Source organism: Bos javanicus, chromosome 5, assembly GCF_032452875.1.
Source record: "Bos javanicus breed banteng chromosome 5, ARS-OSU_banteng_1.0, whole genome shotgun sequence".
Taxonomy (NCBI): domain Eukaryota; kingdom Metazoa; phylum Chordata; class Mammalia; order Artiodactyla; family Bovidae; genus Bos; species Bos javanicus.
In genome coordinates this window covers 11,733,760-11,755,016 of record NC_083872.1, presented here as the reverse complement: position 1 = coordinate 11,755,016, position 21,257 = coordinate 11,733,760, and the positions used below count along the sequence as shown (strand labels likewise).

The 21,257-nt window shown below is 38.4% G+C and overlaps 2 protein-coding genes across 12 annotated transcripts in view; one reads left to right on the top strand and one right to left on the bottom strand.

Moving 5' to 3' along the window:
* The window catches only part of PPFIA2 (PTPRF interacting protein alpha 2), a 501,553-nt gene that overhangs the window by 102,968 nt on the left and 377,328 nt on the right, over positions 1-21,257 (top strand). The window lies entirely within an intron of this gene.
* On the bottom strand, positions 4,457-4,828 carry LOC133248801 (translation machinery-associated protein 7-like). The gene has a single exon (XM_061419105.1). The coding sequence runs from the start codon at positions 4,811-4,813 to the stop codon at positions 4,619-4,621; it is 195 nt and encodes a 64-aa protein (XP_061275089.1). The 5' UTR covers positions 4,814-4,828; the 3' UTR covers positions 4,457-4,618.

Below are 21,257 nucleotides of genomic sequence, written 5' to 3'. Positions count from 1 at the left end.
ATCTCAAGTGATAAAATTCAGTGTATTTCAACAGATAGCCAATGTATAATTTTTTTTTTTTTCTTATCACTGCTTCCTTTTCTCTTAGCTCTGTGAGGTTTAATGTGAAACACAATCCTGTGTTATCAATTTTCAGCTATACTTCATCTAGGCATCTACCTGAAGTCCATAATTAAATTAAGACATGACTGAAGTGTTAAAGAAAGCTAATTGTAGCTTTTTCTCTCCTGTCTTACTCTCATGTATCTCCTGATGCTGTCTAATCTTTATCAGATTCCTCCTAAAGTAGGCTACACAACGTATTTTAGTCCATTCCTGTCCTTTTAGTTTCATTGTCTGAATTTATGCAGAAAGAAAAATGTATTTTCTTCAGATAGCTGCTTAAATTTAGTCCCTGAACCTATTATACTGAAGCATAAGAAAAGATGAAATGTAAGTCAGCCCAGCAAGTATATTATGACAGGATTTTTGGCCAGTCCTATCCACCTCCAATTTGATTGTTTACTTCGCTGCTCATTTTCTGGAGAAGGCAATGGCATCCCACTCCAGTACTCTTGCCTGGAAAATCCCATGGACGGAGGAGCCTGGTGGGCTGCAGTCCATGGGGTCTCAAAGAGTCGGACACGATTGAGCAACTTCACTTTCACTTTTCAGTTTCATGCATTGGAGAAGGAAATGGCAACCCACTCCAGTGTTCTTGCCTGGAGAATCCCAGGGACAGGGGAGCCTGGTGGGCTGCCGTCTATGGGGTCGCACAGAGTCTGGACACGACTGAAGCAACTTAGCAGCAGCAGCAGCAGCATAGCAAGTAGTGGAGGTCCCTGCTTCTGTGATGCAATTCCCCCCTGCTGCTTTGCATTATGTTTGTGTATAGCATTCCCCTTTTATTAGAAGAATAAGTCCATTCCCTTTAAAATACCTCCCCTCACTGTTCACTGATTCCTGAAAGAATTCTGCAATTAGAGATAAGTTGGTTTTAAGAGGATTTGTCTCCTGTTCAAAAATAAACAAAAGACCTCTCTTCTACATGTGGCCATAAAACTCTTACCTGCTATTTTCATGTTAAAATAAGTTAATCACATCCTTTCAAGACGGCAAATTACAAAACATGGAAGATTGAGCCAGCATTAAAGCCTCGTTATTAAAAGAAGCCACTGTAGCCAAAAGGTCACAGAAAGGAAAGTTGATGACCTGAAGGCAAACTTAACCAACTTCATTTCTAAGCGCTAAAGTGAAGTGAATATGTGTCTATGTTTTATACTACGTGTTTGTCTTTTCTTTGGACATAATTTATAAAATCATGAGGATAGAGGGTCTCCTTGGCATCTCCTACCATGAAAATGTGTTTATTTTATAACATTTTGTAGAGTGGAAATTCATCACACAAATGTCATTGTATTTAAGAGCTTAGACAATCTAGGGTGTTAACAGTGTACATATATTTACTGTTTCCCACTGTTAAAGAGATATCCAAAGCATATTACCAAGAGCTATGTAATAAAATCACTTTTTAATATTCTATATAGCTTATGAAAGTAGTCCAGATATGAAGGTGAAATGATAATAATGTCTACAGTTGCTTCAGTCATTTAAGACTTGAATTGAGATACCGTTTTTGCACCCAGAGTAGAAAACCGAAAGTCAGATTAAATCATACATAACCTAAGTGCATTTGAAGTTTCATATTACTTTTTTCTTTCTTTAAAAAGGGTCTTTATAATAGATTTTCTAAATACTATTATTCATTATCCATTTCTAAAATTATGTATTTTTAATAAATGTTTACCGTGTATTACTAAAGCCATTCTGTGTTGAAATTTTCATTGGTAAGAAATTCAAGGTCTTATAATTTTTGCTCATTGAACAGAGTAATATAAAATGTTGAATGAATGATCTCTCACAGGAATGCATAGCTGTGGAGTAATAGCTTTACCAGTGTAATAGAAATACCAGATACATCTTTAAGTATGAGTGTATTTAAAGCTTGAAAAATTTTCTGTGAATGGATATAAATATTATTTCTGAAGCATTAAAAAAGAGAATGTTACATTTTTTCATATAGAAAGCATATATAAAAATTTTTGTCAAATTTGCAAATGTGTTTATACATTTGCATATCTGGTAAGAATAAATTTGTGTAACTCTAGGAATTTAGTTTGCATTGATATTTTTAACTCCAAATGTTAAGGAGGTATTCTGAAAATTCAGTAGTCTCAGTTGTAATTCTAATAATGAAAGGGAAACTGGCTCATTCATTATTTTCAGGGAACAAGTCAAGATGTTTTATAATGGTTTTCTTCTGAAAAGAATTTTGGGAAGTATGTTTTTAAATAAACTGGACAACCATTGTTGCTTCATATAGAACTTACAGATTTTTCTAAACAACACAATTATCTTAGACAAAATGTCTTCTATCATTGAGAAAAATATTGCCTATTATGTTAACTTAAAATTATCTTTGAAAAATTGTATCAGATATTTTATATTCTGCATATATTTTTCATTCACAAAAATTAGACCACAGATTAACCTCTAGTGTAAGCACATTGCATATATTCACATATAGACATAAGTAAACTTCTTAACAGTAAAAAATCTGCCTGCAACATGGGAGAGCCAGGTTTGATCCCTGGGTTGGGAAGATCCCCTGAAGAAGGGAATGACTACCCACTCCTGGATTCTTGGGGCTTCTGTTATAGCTCAGATGGTAAAGAATCTGCCTGCAATGCAAGAGACCCAAATTCAATCCCTCGGTCAGGAAGATCCCCTGGAGAAGGGAATGGCAACCCACTCCAGTATTCTTGCCTGGAGATTTCCATGGATAGAGGAGCCTGGCAGGCTACAGTACATGGGGTTGCAGAGAGTCAGATGTGCTGCTGCTGCTGCTGCTGCTGCTGAGTTGTTTCAGTCGTGTCCGACTCTGTGCGACCCCGTGGACAGCAGCCCACCAGGCTCCTCCATCCCTGGGATTCTCCAGGCAAGAATACTGGAGTGGGTTGCCATTTCCTCCTCCCAGTCAGACATGACTGAGTGACACACCCATATAAAATAAAGGGAAGACAAATAGATCATTAAAATGTCATTATTAAATTAAATAGTGCTTTTTAAATACACCATTTCACCATATTGTTTTAAATTTTAAATATTAAAAACGAAAAACTTGTGAAATGTTAGATGTCAGGAATGTCTCACATTATCAAATTGTCAGGCCCTCAAGCCAGCCGATAGGAAGGTCAGGGTAAGATCTAAACAACTCGGTTTCTGATGGCCAAGGGGATTTTGATGCTGAAAATCAGGTACAAAGCATAAACGGTTCACCTGCTACACCAGCTGAACCTTGTATCTGGAGAGCTGAGGCTATGCAGGGCCATGTAGAATCAGCAGTATGACAGATCTCTGTCTTGTTTTGAGCCCATGAGCCAACGAGGCAGAGGTTTTGGCTACCCCTTGGCCCAAAAGCTCGGTACGTCTAAGTCTGCAGGGGAGATTTAGTAGCTAAGCTTTGGCCACAAAAGTTAAGTTTAGTGATACAGAGCTAAGCAGACTAGTGTACACAATGAGAGGAGTTTCTCTTTGTCGTTTGGTTTAAGAAATGTTCTTACTATTTATATGCTGATATAAACCAGCTATTCACTTTCTTATTGTTTCTGATTATTTTTAAGAGTTAATATGGACAAAATCTAATAAAGAATAATGTGAGAGAAACCCTAGACAGACTATGTGAAACAAATTTCTGAGCACACTGGTCAAATGTCAAAGTGTCCTGATAGTTCAGAGTGCTATGATCAGTGTTTGAATTAAGTCCACGCCATTGCCTAACCCAGGACTTAAACAGCAGTGCTGCTGGGGCTAGTCAGCTCCTCCCTTAGTTTCTTTCTATTTGTTACCTTGGCGGAATAAGATCTATACATTTGCTTCCTACACAACTTAGTGTTTTAATTTTTCTAAGCTTCCTTTATTCAAATGCTACTGCTTCTCTTTATTTCTAGAGTATGGTGAATAAGTGACTATCCATCTAATCTGTATCCTTAGCTTGATATGCACACTGTCCTGAACATTCTCCATCTGTATTAATTTTTTTCCCACTGTGGAAGCAGAATTGTACATTCCATATTTTTGTACTTTCTGTTCTCTTTTTAATGGTCTTCCTGATGGATCTTAGCAATTTGAGTAAACACGCCACAGGACTTAAAACCAATTCATTTTCCTGAGGGTGCTGTTTAGATCAGGTTATATATTTTTCAGATTGTAAATAGCATTAAAATTTTAAAGTTTCCAAACTGATTTTATTTTGATTATTCAAAAAATACCAATGTTCTAATCACTTGCTTCAAAAGATAAGGCAATGCAAAATGTGAGTTTGAATTGTGATCTAATTTAATTTCTTTCACCTTGAACATTCTATTGCTTTATTACTTACTTTCATGTCCTATTTGTTTAGTCAGATTTCAGTGTATATTTTTTTTTTCTTACAAAAGTTTATTCTTAAATGTACAATAGGTTCCAAGACAACACTTCATTCTAGCTATAGGTGGCAACAGATATTACGGCAGGGAATCCAGGTGTTTAAATAGAAATGGAACTAAGGGTCATCATTGCCTCAGGCACAAGGAACAGCTTACTTTTTGCCAGATTTCTTAATTCCACCGGTGGCCAGGGGGCCTTTCCCCGCGGCCTTTGCTTTTAGCTCCTCAAGTTTCTTCTGCTCCTCTTTCTGCTTCTGCTTGAATGCCTTATCTTCCTCGTCCATCTCCTTGGCTTCCTTCTTGGGCTGCTTCAGGGGCTTCTTCTTGCCACCTTCACGGCCTGACATGGTGCCTGCCGCCCCTTCCCCAGACCCTTCCACTGGAAGCGGTTCAGTGTATATTTGAGTGTACGCTGTGTGCTAGACGTTTACTTAGATTTTGGAAATACTGTGGTAAGCAATTCACAGTTTCTTTTTTCAGCATCTTATAATATAGTTAAAGAGACAGTTTGGTAGAATAATTACAATGTAATGTAAGCACAGGTTGAAATGAAAGTAAGTAAGACGATCATGTAATCCAAGTTGAGAGTAAGAGGTGGCTGGAGGATCAAAGAAGGCAAATAAAAGAAAACAAAGTCTAATTGTAGAATGAGTTGAAGTTTTCCAACTGAAAAAAGTCAAGCATGGAATTTTAAATAAGGAAATACTATATGTGTAAGTGAAAAATTAAAAAATAGAGTGGCTAGGGCAATGGAACCCCACTCCAGTACTCTTTCCTGGCAAATCCCATGGACGGAGGAGCCTGGTAGGCTGCAGTCCATGGGGTCGTGAAGAGTGGGACACGACTGAGCGACTTCACTTTAACTTTTCACTTTCATGCATTGGAGAAGGAAATGGCAACCCACTCCAGTGTTCTTGCCTGGAGAATCCCAGGGACGGGGGAGCCTGGTGGGCTGCCATCTATGGGGTCGCACAGAGTCGGACATGACTGAAGTGACTTAGCAGCAGCAGCAGCAGCGTATGAAATAAGCTGGAGGATGGTAGGTGGTGATGAGATAGAAGGTAAAAGATAACTCAGGGCAAGAGGAAGCAATTCCATGGAAAAACATTGAGCTCTGCACTAAAGAACATGAGGACCCGTGAAAGTCTTTAAATAGGAGAGTCACTTAATCAGCTCTGTCCTTTAGAAACAATTTTCTGGCTCTACTGAAGAGAGATTTAGAGAAAAGCTGAAGCAAGAAAGCCATTGAAAGAGGCTCTTACTGTCATCCCAAGGACAGATGATACAAATCATCATGGTGACTTTTTTTTGGTCTTGTCCCAGTACATTATAAAACTAATTGAAGCACTATCTCAGGGGAAAGTCAACATTTTATTTTGTTAAAACATTAAATTTTTAGTTTGAGTCTATCAAGTGACAGTGAGAATGGAGAGGAATAAACTGATTCATGAGCTATTAAGGACTTGATGAACACAGGGATAGGTGGTTGGTTGGAGGGAGGAGAATAAAACTTCAGGCTGAATGAGAATGAAACATTCAGGCAGATTTTGAACTTTCTAATTTGGCAATTTAGTGAATAAAGGTACCATACATAGAGACAAGAATCCTACTGGGTGGAGCATTTCTGGAGAGGGGATTCTGAGTTCAGTTTTTCATACATTAAATTGAGGTATCGGAGTTGGGAATATATAAATGATTTTGGAATTTAAAGGTCAGATATTATTTATAGTCACTGATTTGAACATGTAGAATAGTTAGAATAGTTGAATAGAATAGAACATGTGAAATAGTTGACAAAATATTGGAGCTGATGAAATCTCTCCAAAAAATGTATTCTTTTTTTTTTGAACTAATAACCAAAATTCATCTTTTTAAAATTTATTTTTAATTGGAGGAAAATTGCTTTACAATGGTGTTTTGGTTTCTAGCATACAGCAATTCAAATCAGTCATAATAATATATTTATCCCCTCCATCTCGAGCCTCCCTCCCCTCCCCCTGACCCACTCCTCTAGGTCATCACAGAGTATCAGGCTGGGCTCCCTGTGTTATGTAGCCCAGCCCCTTCTCAAGAGTTGTCCGTTTTCCACATGGTAGTGTATATGTGTACTTCTTTCTCAAGTCCAATCGTCTCCTTCCCCTACTGTGTCCACAAGTATGTTCTCTACATCTATATCATCATTGCTTCCTTGCAGATAGGTTCATCAGTACTTAAAAAATGTATTCTTAAAGAGAAGATAAGAGAATTCAGAATAAAGCCCTGAGTAAGAAAAGTATTTAGAGGTCAGAGGAAAAGTAAAGGTAAGAGGAAGAAAAAAAGAAAAAACAGAGATGATTACAAGGAAAGAATACCAGAAAAATGTGCAGTTATGCATGCCAAGGTCACAAGAGGCTGGCGAAAAGGCTTTTTAGCAGATTCATGATGTTGAGAGGGTACAGGATGGGGAACACGTGTATACCTGTGGCGGAGTCATGTTGATATATGGCAAAACCAATACAATATTGTAAAGTTAAAAAATAAAATTTAAAAATTAAAAAATAAATAAATAAAAGAACCTCTCTGGAAAAAAAAAAAAAAAAGAGTTCAAAAACAGAGTGCCCCATTAAAAATTAGCAATAAGAGGATAAAGGGTGGTCTGCTATTTAGCTGCTAAATCTTGTCCAACTATTCTTCTCTTCTTGTCTAACCCCATAGACTGTAGCCACTAGGCCCCCCTGTCCATAGGATTTCCCAAGCAAGAATACTAAACTGGGTTGCCATGTCCTTTTCTAGGGGATCTTTCTGACCCAGGAATCAAATCTCTTTCTCCTGCATCGGTGGGTGGATTCTTTACTACTGAGACACCAGGGGAGCCCGAAAGGTGTTCTGCTGCTGCTGCTGCTGCTACTGCTAAGTCGCTTCATTCGTGTCCGACTCTGTGTGACCCCATAGACAGCAGCCCACCAGGCTCCACTGCCCCTGGGATTCTTCAGGCAAGAACACTGGAGTGGGTTGCCATTTCCTTCTCCAATGCATGAAAGTGAAAAGTGAAACTGAAGTCACTCAGTCGTGTCCAACTCTTCACAACCCCATGGACTGCAGCCTACCAGGCTCCTCCATCTATAAGATTTTCCAGGCAAGAATACTGGAGTGGGTTGCCAATGCCTTCTCCGAAAAAGTGTTCTAGGTGAGAGTAATTATAGTGGAGTAACTCAAGTAGGATCTAGTTCATTTCCAAGGCAAACCATTCAATATCACGGTAATCCAGTCTATGCCCTGACCAGTAACGCTGAAGAAGCTGAAGTTGAATGGTTCTATGAAGACCTATAAGACCTTATAGAACTAACACACAAAAAAGATGTCCTTTGCATTATAGAGGACTGGAATGCAAAAGTAGGAAGTCAAGAAAAGATGTCCTTTGCATTATAGAGGACTGGAATGCAAAAGTAGGAAGTCAAGAAACACCTGGAGGAACAGGCAAACTTGGCTTTGGAGTACAGAATGAAGCAGGGCAAAGGCTAATAGAGTTTTGCCAAGAGAATGCACTGGTCATAGCAAATACCCTCTTCCAACAACACAAGAGAAGACTCTACACATGGACATCACCAGATGGTCAACACCAAAATCAGATTGATTATATTCTTTGCAGCCAAAGATAGAGAAGCTCTATACAGTCAGCAAAAACAAGACCGGGAGCTGACTGTGGCTCAGATCGTGAACTCCTTATTGCCAAATTCAGACCTAAATTGAGGAAAGTAGGGAAAACCACTAGACCATTCAGGTATGACCTAAATCTAATCCCTTATGATTATACAGTGGAAGTGAGAAATAGATTTTAAGGGACTAGATCTGATAGAGTGCCTGATGAACTATGGATGGAGGTTCCTGACATTGTACGGGAGACAGGGATCAAGACCATCCCCAAGAAAAAGAAATGCAAAAAGGCAATATGGGTGTCTGAGGAGGCCTTACAAATAGCTGTGAAAAGAACAGAACTGGAAAGCAAAGGAGAAAAGGAAAGATATAAGTATCTCAATGCAGAGTTCCAAAGAATAGCAAAGAGAGATAAGAAAGCCTTCCTCAGTGATCAGTGCAAAGAAATAGAGGAAAACAATAGACTGGGAAAGACTAGAGATCTTTTCAAGAAAATTAGAGATACCAAAGGAACATTTCATGTAAAGATGGGCTCAATAAAGGACAGAAATGGTACAGACCTAACAGAAGCAGAAGATATTAAGAAGAGGTGGCAAGAATACTCAGAAGAACTGTACAAAAAAGATCTTCATGACCCAGATAATCACAATGGTGTGATCACTCACCTAGAGCCAGACGTCCTGTGATGTGAAGTCAAGTGGGCCTTAGAAAGCATCACTACGAACAAAGCTAGTGGAGGTTATGGCATTCCAGTTGGACTGTTTCAAATCCTAAAAGATGATGCTATGAAAATGCTACACTCAATATGCCAGCAAATTTGGCTGACAGTAAGTCAGCAGTTGCCACAGGACTGGAAAAGGTCAGTTTTCATTCCAATCCCAAAGAAAGGCAATGCCAAGGAATGCTCAAACTACCAAACAACTGCACTCATCTCACACGCTAGAAAGTAATGCTCAAAATTCTCCAAACCAGGCTTCAACAGTACCTGAACTGTGAACTTCCAGATGTTCAAGCTGGATTTAGAAAAGACAGAGAAACCAGAGATCAAATTGCAACATCTGCTGGATAATTGAAAAAGCAAGAGAGTTCCAGAAAAATAACTATTTCTGCTTTATTGACTATGCCAAAGCCTTTGACTGTGTGGATCACAATAAACTGGAAAATTCTGAAAGAGATGGGAATACCAGACCACCTGACCTGCCTCTTAAGAAGCCTATATGCAGGTCAGGAAGCAACAGTTAGAACTGGACATGGCCAGGTTTGGTGCATGATATAGGATGCTTGGGGCTGGCGCACTGGGATGACCCTGAGGGATGATTTCGGGAGGGAGGTGGGAAGGGGGTTCAGGATGGGGAACACATGTACACCATGGCAGATTCATGTTAATGTATGGCAAAACAAATAAAATATTGCAAAGTAAAAAAAGAAAAGAAGAAGAACTGGACATGGAACAATAGCTGCTGCTGCTGCTGCTGCTGCTAAGTCGCCTCAGTAGTGTCCAACTCTGTGCGACCCCATAGATGGCCTCCTACCAGGCTCCCCTGTCCCTGGGATTCTCCAGGCAAGAACACTGGAGTGGGTTGCCATTTCCTTCTCCAATGCATGAAAGTGAAAAGTGAAAGTGAAGTCACTCAGTCGTGTCCGACTCTTAGCGACCTCATGGACTGCAGCCTACCAGGCTCCTCCATCCATGGGATTTAACAGGCAAGAGTACTGAAGTGGGGTGCCATTGCCTTCTCCGATGGAACAACAGATTGGTTCCAAATAGGAAAAGGAGTACATCAAGGCTGTATATTGTCACCCTGCTTATTTAACTTATACGCAGAATACATCATGAGAAATGCTGGGCTGGAAGAAGCACAAGCTGGAATCAAGATTGCTGGGAGAAATATCAATAACCTCATATATGCAGATGACACCACCCTTATGGCAGAAAGTGAAGAAGAACTAAAGAGACTCTTGATGAAAGTGAAAGAGGAGAGTGAAAAAGTTGGCTTAAAGCTCAACATTCAGAAAACTAAGATTATGGCATCCAGTCCCATCACTTCATGGCAAATAGATGGGGAAACAGTGGCTGACTTTATTTTGGGGGCTCCAGAGTCACTGCAGATGGTGATTGCAGCCATGAAATTAAAAGACGCTTACCCCTTGGATTGAAAGTTATGACCAATCTAGACAGCATATTAAAAAGCAGAGATATTACTTTGTCAACAAAAGTCCATCTAGTCAAGTCTATGGTTTTTCCAGTAGTCATGTATGAATGTGAGAGTTGGACTATAAAGAAAGCTGAGCACCAAAGTATCGATGCTTTTAAACTGTGGTGTTGGAGAAGACTCTTGAGAGTCCCTTGGACTGCTAGGGGATCCAACCAGTCCATTCTAAAGAAGATCAGCCCTGGGTGTTCTTTGGAAGGACTGATGTTGAAACTTAAACTCCAGTACTTTGGCCTTCTGATGCAAAGAGCTGACTCATTTGAAAAGACCCTGATGCTGGGAAAGATTGAGGGCAGGAGGAGAAGGGGAGGACAGGGGATGGCTGGATGGCATCACTGATTCAATGCACATGAGTTTGGTGAACTCCAGGAGTTGGTGATGGACAGAGGCCTGGCGTGCTGCAGTTCTTGAGGTCCAACGAGTTGGACACGACTGATCGAGTGAACTGAATTGAACAATAGGAAGATAAGAATTGGATTCTGCTGTTAAGGAAATAATTGCAAAGAGTTTAATTATGAAGGAAGTGAAAAGAAATAATAGCCAACATTAGAGATGAGCTTGAGAAATTGTTTTAAGGAGAGAAAATTTGAGTGTGTTGAAGCCCATAGAAAGCTCATAGAGAGGGAAAAGAGTTTTTGAGACAAGAGAAATTAATAGGTCACTGGATGAAGCAGAATAAGATGGACTCCAGGGCATGTTATATAGAAAGAGCAATATCAGTTCAGATGTGAAATAAGGGTAGAAAAAATTATGGAAACTGATGCAAACATTTTTTTTTGGCGGGGGGGAGGCGGGGGGGGGGTGGCTCTTATAAAGCTGAGATAGTTTCCATTGAATGGCTTCTATTTTCCCCACATTGTAAAAAAGAGCTAATTAGCTGACAGTGGTGGGGAGATGATGAGTTAAGATAGTTCAAGAACATAGAGAAGATATATTTAGCCTTTGTGGATTGCAGAAGAACTATGCAAACCATAGATGGATTAGTGGAAAGTGTTAGGGTCTGCTTGTTGTAGGTAGTGAATTTGTACTGGTTACAAATATGTAAAGCTGTGTTTGCTTTTGCTTCAACAGTGCTCTGTAGCTCAAGTATGGGACAGGGGAATGCCTGCAGTCATTTTGATTTCAGATTGTTGTTCTGACAGGCAATTACTGTGGAAGACCAATGAAGCAAGGTAATTGAAAGCATTAGCAAGAATATCATAAAGTCTAAGCTGAGTAAGAATTGCAGTGAATATAGGAAAGGATCTCAATAAGTTGAGAAACCAGTACAGTGAGGGTAAGGTGTTACAAGAGAGTAGGATGCTTGATTTAAGCGCTATAAGACCAAAACATTCCCAGGTGCTGGTAAGATCCAGATTGTGGTCATGGAAATAGATGAAGTATAGAGGGCATGAAGTTCATTGGAACTGATGACATCACGGAACTGAGAAGCCAGTTTGATGGATTATTTATGTGGACCCTGCAATCTTTTTTACCCATATTTACTCCCTTGATAATCCTAACCTATTTTACAGTTTAAGTGCCATCTAGACACTGATAATTGAATAATTTACAGCTCTAGACTGATCACTTCCCTGAACTTCAGACTTGTATAATCCAACTAAATATTTGACATACCTATTTTTATATCCAATAGAAATTTAAAGCATAATGGATTAAAAACTGGAGCTTCTGGTCTTCTCTGTCAGTTTCCACAAATCTGCATTTTACCCCTAAAAATGAATGTCTATTTCATACCACTGTTTCCAAAAGTCAAAACCTTAGAGTCATCCTGTAGGTTTTGTCTTCATAATTTATTCATAATTTAACCAATTTTCACCACCCCTACAAAATTACTGCCCTGGTATGAATCACCATACTTTCTCATATATCCTTTCTCAGCGAACGAAGCAAGATAAATTTCTTAGAATATGTCCACCCGTGTTACATCAGGGCTTAAATCATTGTTGGCTTCCCATCAGAATAAAATTCCCAAAGCCCGTGGGGTAGTTTCTAAGACCCTTCATGACTTCTCTCCTTACAAAGTCTCTAGGAACTCAAGTCGTAGCTTCCTTTCCATAGTTCATTCCACTCTGATGGCACCAACGAGTTTCTAGCCCTTTACAAGGGCATGCTGTTGCCATTATTCCTTCTGCTTACCGTGATGTTTCCAAAGATACCTGCTAGGCCTACTCCCTCACTTTCTTTAGGTCTCTGTTCAAAAGCTACTTTATCAGAGAGATCATCTAATATTCTTTTCTCTGCTCCTATGTGCTTATTGTTTGTTTTCTTGCTGGGAGAAATATCAATAACCTCAGATACGCAGATGACACCACCCTTATGGCAGAAAGTGAAGAGGAACTAAAGGGCCTCTTGATGAGAGTGAAAGAGGAGAGTGAAAAAGTTGGCTTAAAGCTCAACATTCAGAAAACGAAGATCATGGCATCTGGTCCCATCACTTCATGGGAAATAGATGGGGAAACAGTGGAAACAGTATCAGACTTTATTTTGGGGGGCTCCAAAATCACTGAAGATGGTGACTGCAGCCATGAAATTAAAAGATGCTTACTCCTTGGAAGGAAAGTTATGACCAACCTAGATGTCATATTGAAAAGCAGAGACATTACTTTGCCAACAAAGGTCCATCTAGTCAAGGCTATGGTTTTTCCTGTGGTCATGTGTGGATGCGAGAGTTGGACTGTGAAGAAAGCTGAGCGCCGAAGAATTGATGCTTTTGAACTGTGGTGTTGGAGAAGACTCTTGAGAGTCCCTTGGACTGCAAGGAGATCCAACCAGTCCATTCTAAAGGAGATCAGTCCTGGGTGTTCTTTGGAAGGAATGATGCTAAAGCTGAAACTCCAGTACTTTGGCCACCTCATGCGAAGAGTTGACTCATTGGAAAAGACTCTGATGCTGGGAAGGATTGGGGGCAGGAGGAGAAGGGGACGACAGAGGATGAGATGGCTGGATGGCATCACCGACTCCATGGACGTGAGTCTCAGTGAACTCTGGGGGTTGGTGATGGACAGGGAGGCCTGGCGTGCTGTGATTCATGGGGTTGCAAAGAGTCGGACACGACCAAGCAACTGAACTGAGTTGAACTGAACTGAATTATAATAAAAGCTCCGTGTAGTTAGAGACTGTCTCATTTGTTCACTATTATATTGCAAAGATCTGGAAGAATACCGGTCATATGACTCCATCAATGTATATTTGCTGAATGAATAAGAACACAACTCAGACACATGATATATATGATCATATTTGTGTGCTTAATGTAATAACTCTAGCAGAATACTGCATGGTGAAAGGGATTGAGCCTGTTATAATAATTCTGGAATCAGATTACAGGAGTGTACTTCACAATATGTTAGTGGTAGCAGGAATTAAAATAGTAGAGAATAAAAACCTTACAAAGGCAGTATTAGTAGAATCTTCCAGTGGGAAAAGATTAAGGACTCAAGGGTAACTTCGAATATTGACCATTGGGAAACATAATGGCAATGCCAAAACATAAGGATATATTTGGATATTGAATATCTTATTTGTCTCATTTAATATCACTAAATATAATCCCTTTGAAAGCAGAAAATTCTGTCTGGTTTATAACTATACACTTCAGTGAACAAATGAATGAAGAAGAATCTAGTAGGTCTTCAGACAGAATTAATGTGAATCAGGTATTGAAAATTTTCAATAAATAAGAGAGTAAAAGGAAAGAAATGGAACTTTCATTGGTGGTTTAAAGTTATACTTAGGGCCTCAGAGCATAGTATCATTGGTGGTAAGTATCTCCACATTGTATGGAGTAGTGCTAGACATACTCAGCATGCGTGTGTGCTCAGTCACTAAGTCGTGACCCCATAGACTGTAGCCCACCAGGCTCCTCTGTCCATAGGATTTCCCAGGCAAGAATGCTGGAGTAGGTTGCCATTTCTTTCTCCACATCTTCCTGACCCAAGGATGTAACCTGGGCCTCCTGCACTGTAGGCAGTTTCTTTACCACTGAGCCACCAAGGAAGACCATACTCACCATAGACTTGTTAATTAATAATTACAGTAGTGTCAGTACTGCCACTGTGAATCACCACCTTTAGCCTCTCTAAGTGGTGACCAGACAGGACTTATTAGCAGAATTTCAGCTGGTAAGAATTGGTGCAGAGTTTTAACTCTCATGATAAAGAGAAGGGTGTGCTTCTCCTAAGCCAAATGAGAATGGACCCAGAGCAATGACTCGTGGAAGAAAGCAGTGCTATCTCTCTTTGGATATTTATTCAGCAGCTACATCAGCAGGCAATTCCGTGGGATATAAGGCAAGGGGGAAAAAAATTAATGTGTATCCCTTAGAGTTTGGAGATACACATAACAACTGAATCAGATGTTTGCTTCCTCTATGCAAATATGGATAAGGGATAGGAAAGGAAGAAGTCAATAACTTCATTTTAACTATTTAATTTATTAATATTTTAGCTAGTCAGAATAGGTACTTAAACTATTAGTGTCATAAATATGTAGCAACAATAATGAAAGTTCATATACAGGGATTTTATCATGAGAGAAATGTAATGCTCAGTGTAAATAATACCAGAAGATTTACATGTTAGGTATTTTCCTGTTTATTAATGCTTTATTGATTAGACCAATTTAAATATATGTATTTCAACACTAATTAATTAGAGGGTACCTTTGAACATGGTTTCCTGTATTCAAAGATTTGAATCATCTTAAATATGAAAGGGAGCAAAAAAGATATGAATTATAGACTAACATCCAAAGGTTGCATTAGAATAACACTGAATGTGGAGGCATTTTTTTTTTTGAGATCTCTCAGAATATTGCTTCACTGGTGTTTTAATAGGATAAGAGACATTTTAGAAATGGTTTTTCTATTACAGGTGAAGTTATATGAGAAGCTGAGAGTAATAAAACAACTTATTAGAAATAAGGGTCATGTAACTTACTATTAATTTCTTATCAATCTATAAAAATAAAGATATAGTACTTGAAATTTAGGCAAAAGGGAGCAATGTGATATATGAGGCAAAAGCAACATGTTAATGAAAAAGGACATAGTAAAATAAATTAGGAACTTGCATTATTGCAAAATATATTATTTTTGTTAATAATAAAACATTGAACTATATATTAATATATACTCAGTTTTCTGATCATATAAAGCTTAATATGAATCATTTTCATTTACTTATCTTTGTTCCTTAAAAGCTATATAATAATTCTGTCAAAAATAGTAATATAATTTCAATTATAGATATTGTACATGTATTATGTTATTTCCCTAGTTGCTTTTCTCTTTCTCTTTATTTTTATTATACAGGAATTTATTTATATATGTGTATATTTATATATATATATACACACATTTAACTGTGTATATACATACATATTTATATATATATACATTTTAATATATATTTCACCCTACAAAAAATGGGATCTTTTTTTAGTTTCTTGACTAAACAAGGGGCTGGTTTCTAATTAGACTGTTCTTATCCAACATAATAAAGTGGAACTATTTTTATTCTTGATCAAAGATGCTTATAATTTAGGATGTTTATCTGAAAAGACAGATGGATGAATACAGCTTTATGCATGTAACTGCTCATTAAAATGTGAAACATATAAAATAAAAATAAAGTTTTATTTAGGAAACATATTTGTAATGCCTATTGTGTGTGCAATACTATTCTCAGCACTTGAGAAGAAATGAAAGATACTAATTAAGCTCTATAGATTTTTGTACTTTAACTGGTTAGCAGTTGTTTCTTTTTAAAACATGATTGATAAGTGTAAAAATGGTACATAGATAAATAATTGCTTTTCTTTTAAATGGAAAGAACCATGGTAAGTGTGTTTGGGGGATTTTATTTTTACTTTTTGTAAGACTTATTTTGAGAGGTGAATGTTGAACCAAATCTTGAAGATCTAATTTGCATTTAATTAAAATCTTTATTTTGGATGGAAGGAATTAAGGGTCTGTCTTTCTCTTGTATCCAAAAATAGTTCAATTCTGTAGACTTCGGCAACTCATAAAACTGACTATATACAGTATATCAGTTTAAATGTAATTACTGAAGCTTAGAATATAAGATTTAAGGGGTCTGGGGTATTTTTTAACTATATATGTTTTTATTTTTTAGGAAACCCCAGACACCCTCCATGTGCCTGTGCAGCTTAATGGCTAAACACCTGTTCGGCCTCAATGAGATTAGGCTTCAGGCCAAGGGTTGTTTGGCTCTTCTCTAATAGAAGAGTCATAACTGCAAACAGTGAAAGTGAAAGTCACTAGGTCGTGTCTGACTCTTTGTGACCTCATGGACTGTAGTCCATGGAATTCTCCAGGCCAGAATACTGAGAGGGTAGCCTTTCCCTTCTCCAGGGGATCTTTCCAACCCAGGAATCAAATTGGGGTCTCCTGCATTACAGGTGGATTCTTTACCAACTGAGCTATCAGGGAAGCCCATGACTGCACACAGCTGGCTTTCTTAAAAGGAGGTCTGGTGGGCCATTTCATATAACCTGAGACAATAGGATTTGCACAGATTTAGGGCTGCTGCTGCTGCTCTCCCAGGGATCCCAATGAGGTGATACTCCACCTCCTGTGGGAAAATGAGAAATGAGCTCATTTTCTGAGGATTTTCCCTTTTCTACCATTCAGTTCAGTTCAGTACAGTCACTCAGTCGTGTCCAACTCTTTGCGACCCCATGAATCGCAGCACGCCAGGCCTCCCTGTCCATCTCCAACTCCCAGAGTTTACTGAAACTCATGTCCATTGAGTCGGTGATGCCATCCAGCCATCTCACCCTCTGTCGTCCCCTTCTCCTCCTGCCCCCAATCCCTCCCAGCATCAGAGTCTTTTCCAATGAGTCAACCCTTCACATTAGGTGGGCAAAGTATTGGAGTTTCAGCTTTAGCATCAGTCCTTCCAAAGAACACCCAGGACTGGTCTCCTTTAGAATGGACTGGTTGGATCTCCTTGCAGTCCAAGGGACTCTCAAGAGTCTTCTCCAACACCACAGTTCAAAAGGATCAATTCTTTGGCGCTCAGCTTTCTTCACAGTCCAAGTCTCACATCTATACATGACCACGGGAAAACCATAGCCTTGACTAGACAGACCTTTGTTGGCAAAGTAATGTCTCTGCTTTTGAATATGGTGTCTAGGTTGGTCATAACTTTCCTTCCAAGGAGTAAGCATCTTTTAATTTCATGGCTGCAGTCACCATCTGCAGTGATTTTGGAGCCCCAAAAAAATTAAGTCTGCCACTGTTTCCACTGTTTCCCCATCTATTTCCCATGAAGTGATGGGACCAGATGCCATGATCTTCGTTTTCTGAATGTTGAGCTTTAAGCCAACTTTTTCACTCTCCTCTTTCACTTTCATCAAGAAGCTCTTTGGTTCCTCTTCACTTTCTGCCACAAGGGTGGTGTCATCTGCATATCTGAGGTTATTGATATTTCTCCCAGCAATCTTGATTCCAGCTTGTGCTTCTTCCAGCCCAGCTTTTCTCATGATGTACTCTGTACATAAGTTAAATAATCAGGGTGACAATATTTCTACCATTAGTATTCATCAAAACTTAGCAGGGTTAGAAACTGCAAACTCGTGGCTCCCCTTTTTCCTTATTGGGCTTCCAGAGGAGGCAGCATAAAGCTTCCTTGTCTTCTGGTCCTGTGTAGGAACTTGTGCCTCTATGTGAAAGAATACTCATCCGGAAGGAAAGCAACTTACTCTAGCTACTTCCCAGTAAAGATTATCTTTTTCAAATGAACACTCACGGAAACATGAATAAGCAAAATGTAAATGCTGAAATTACATGCATATGCTTATTTTTCACTTAACATTAGTTGCAACCACCAAAGGCACTTTAAAAAGGAATCTGATTATATGTTCATAATAAAGTTAATATTATACAGAATTCTTACTTTTCAAATAAAATCTGTGTTGTGTTAAGAACACCACATAATAGGAATCTGCCTCAGAGATGTATGATAGGCTATTAAATTGTTTTTGTAAAGATATATGAAGTTATTGGTATATGATTATAAAGGTATAAGTATTATGGGGGGGAAATGGACTTCCCTGATAGCTCAGCTGGTAAAGAATCCTCCTGCAATGCAGGAGACCCCAGTTTGATTCCTGGGTCAGGAAGGTCCACTGGAGAAGGGATAGGTTACCCACTCCACTATTTCTGGGCTTCCCTTGTGGCTCACCTGGTAAAGAATCTGCCCACAATTTGGGAGACCTGGGTTCCATCCCTGGGTTGGGAAGATCCCCTGGGGAAGGGAAAGGCTACCCACTCCAGTATTCTGGCCTGAAGAATTTCATGGACTTTATAGTCCTTGGATTCACAAGGAGTTGGACACAACTAAGCAACTTTCACTTTCACTTCATAGGAAAAATAGAAGAGTTATAATATTAAAAATTTAATATTTGTCCAAAAACATTCATCAAGCTTCCCTGAAATTTGCAAAATTATCTTTTGTCTACATAATACATTCTCCAGATATTCTTTTGTTTTACTCATAGGAATATTTTATATTCTTATTGGAGTATGGTGGAAAGTTTTGTGGTAATGCTAATTTTTCTTCTGTTTTTCCTTTTCTTCATCATAGATTAAAATGAGTAATCCACAACTGACTATTTTTTCTTCTAGGAACAACACTTTTTGCAAAAAAAAAAAAAAGAGAATTTAAAATCTTAGTATTCATATCTAGAAACACTAAGTTTCATTAAATTCGTATGACCATTCTCTAAAAGCCCAGATAATTCATTAAACTTTGACATTGCAAACAAGATCATTATTCTAACTTTTAAGTAAATGTATGTAAGTAATTACATTAAATATAAGTGAAAAATAGTCAATGTGAAATAAAGATTGTCAGAAAAAAGTTTTTAAAGTATATGTAGTTTGTAAAAGAATTCTAAAATATAGAAATGAAGGTTGAAACCAAAATGATAGAAAAGGCATACCATAGAAAATGAGGTGACAAAATAAAGCAGGTATAACTACATGAATACCAGAAAGTGTAGTCTTTTATAAAGAAATACTAAATATAAAAAGAGAAACTTAAATATAAAAAATGGTATACCAGGAAGATAGAAATTTTAAATGTTTATGTACATGATAACAAACACTTAAAATATATAGAAAACAAAAATTAGCAGAAATAAAAGGAGAATAAAAATGTCCTCTGTCATGGTGGAACATTTCAATAATTCTTTCAATACCTGACTGAACAAGAAGATAAAAACTGTAAAGATAATGATAATTTGATCAATGTGATAAACTTTTCCTCAGTAATGTATAAAGAATTTTGCATTTTATTTCCCCAAACTGAACAAATATGGGTCTTACAGAAAGTTCAAAAAATTTTGAAGACATGAAATCATACAAAGTATGTTCTTTTATACTATCAGAATTACACTAGAAATATAAAAATGAAGTTAAAAGTGATAAATAGGAAGTACATAAGTTTTTGGAAAGTATGCTTTATATTTCTAATTAACTCATGGTCAGAAAATTCAAAGTAAAAATAAGAAAAAAATGTTGAATTCAGTGATATTGGACTACTACATACTGAAAAATCTTAGGATGAAGTTAGTGTCACCCCACTCCAGTACTCTTGCCTGGAAAATCCCATGGATGGAGGAGTCTGGAAGGCTGCAGTCCATGGGGTCGATAAGAGTCGGACAGGACTGAGCGACTTCACTTTCACTTTTCACTTTCGTGCATTGGAGAAGGAAATGGCAACCCACTCCAGTGTTCTTGCCTGGAGAATCCCAGGGACGGGGAGCCCGGTGGGCTGCCGTCTATGGGGTCGCACAGAGTCGGATAGGACTGAAGCGACTTAGCAGCAGCAGTGCCACTTAAAGACATATTTATATCATTAATATAGATTAGAAAAGATTAAGGCCCCAAATCAATGATCCAAGCATTATCTCAAGAAACTAGAAGTAAAACAGCAAGTAAAACCTAGGGTTTAGAGAAAGAAGGCAAAAATGAAGCTGCTGCTGCTAAGTCGCTTCAGTCGTGTCCGACTCTGTGCGATCCCATACACGGCAGCCCACCAGGCTCCCCTGTCCCTGGGATTCTTCAGGCAAGAACACTGGAGTGGGTTGCCATTTCCTTCTCCAATGCATGAAAGTGAAAAGTGAAAGGGAAGTCGCTCAGTCGTGTCTGACTCTTAGCGACCCCATGGACTGCAGCCCACCAGGCTCCTCCGTCCATGGGATTTTCCAGGCAAGAGTACTGGAGTGGGGTAAAAATGAAGCTAGCAACAAAAATTAATAAAGTAGAAATATTTAATATAGACTATAAGCAAAGCAAAACTTTTTTTTTAAAGAATTAACTGATTATTCCCTGGTGGGTTAGTAAAATTTAAAATAATGGAAGTTTGAACACAGTTTATGTTGGTTCATTTAAAACTGTAGATGAAATGAGAAAATTCCTAAGCAAGCACATCTTAACAATGTTAACCCCCAAAATAAAATAGTACAAATACTTTGTATGAAAGTAATGGAATCTTCAATTTAAAAAAAAAATCTCACAAAGAGAAATCCAGGACAAGTTGGCTTCGCCTGTGAATTATGTGACCATTTAAGAAAGGAATTGTACTATTAAAGTTCTAAGAGAAGAAGCACTTCTCAAGTTGTTTTATGAGGTATATCAGTTTCCTATTGCTATATAACGGATTAATACAATCTAATAGAATTAAAGGAGCTTCCCTGGTGGCTCAGTGGTAAAGAATCCACCTGGCAATGCAGGAAGTGTGGGTTTTATCCCTCTTGTCAGGAAGATCCCCTGGAGAAGAAAGGGCAGCCCCCTCCAGAGTTCTGGCCTGTAGAATTCTATGGACAGAGGAGCCTGGCAAGCTACAGTCCATGGGGTAGCAAAAGAGCTGGACACGACTTAGCAACTAAACACACACAATAGACTCAAAACAAC

What these genes read in the sequence shown, in the direction of transcription:
- LOC133248801 (XM_061419105.1), bottom strand. Translation starts at nt 4,813, where the DNA reads ATGTCAGGCCGTGAAGGTGGCAAGAAGAAGCCCCTGAAGCAGCCCAAG.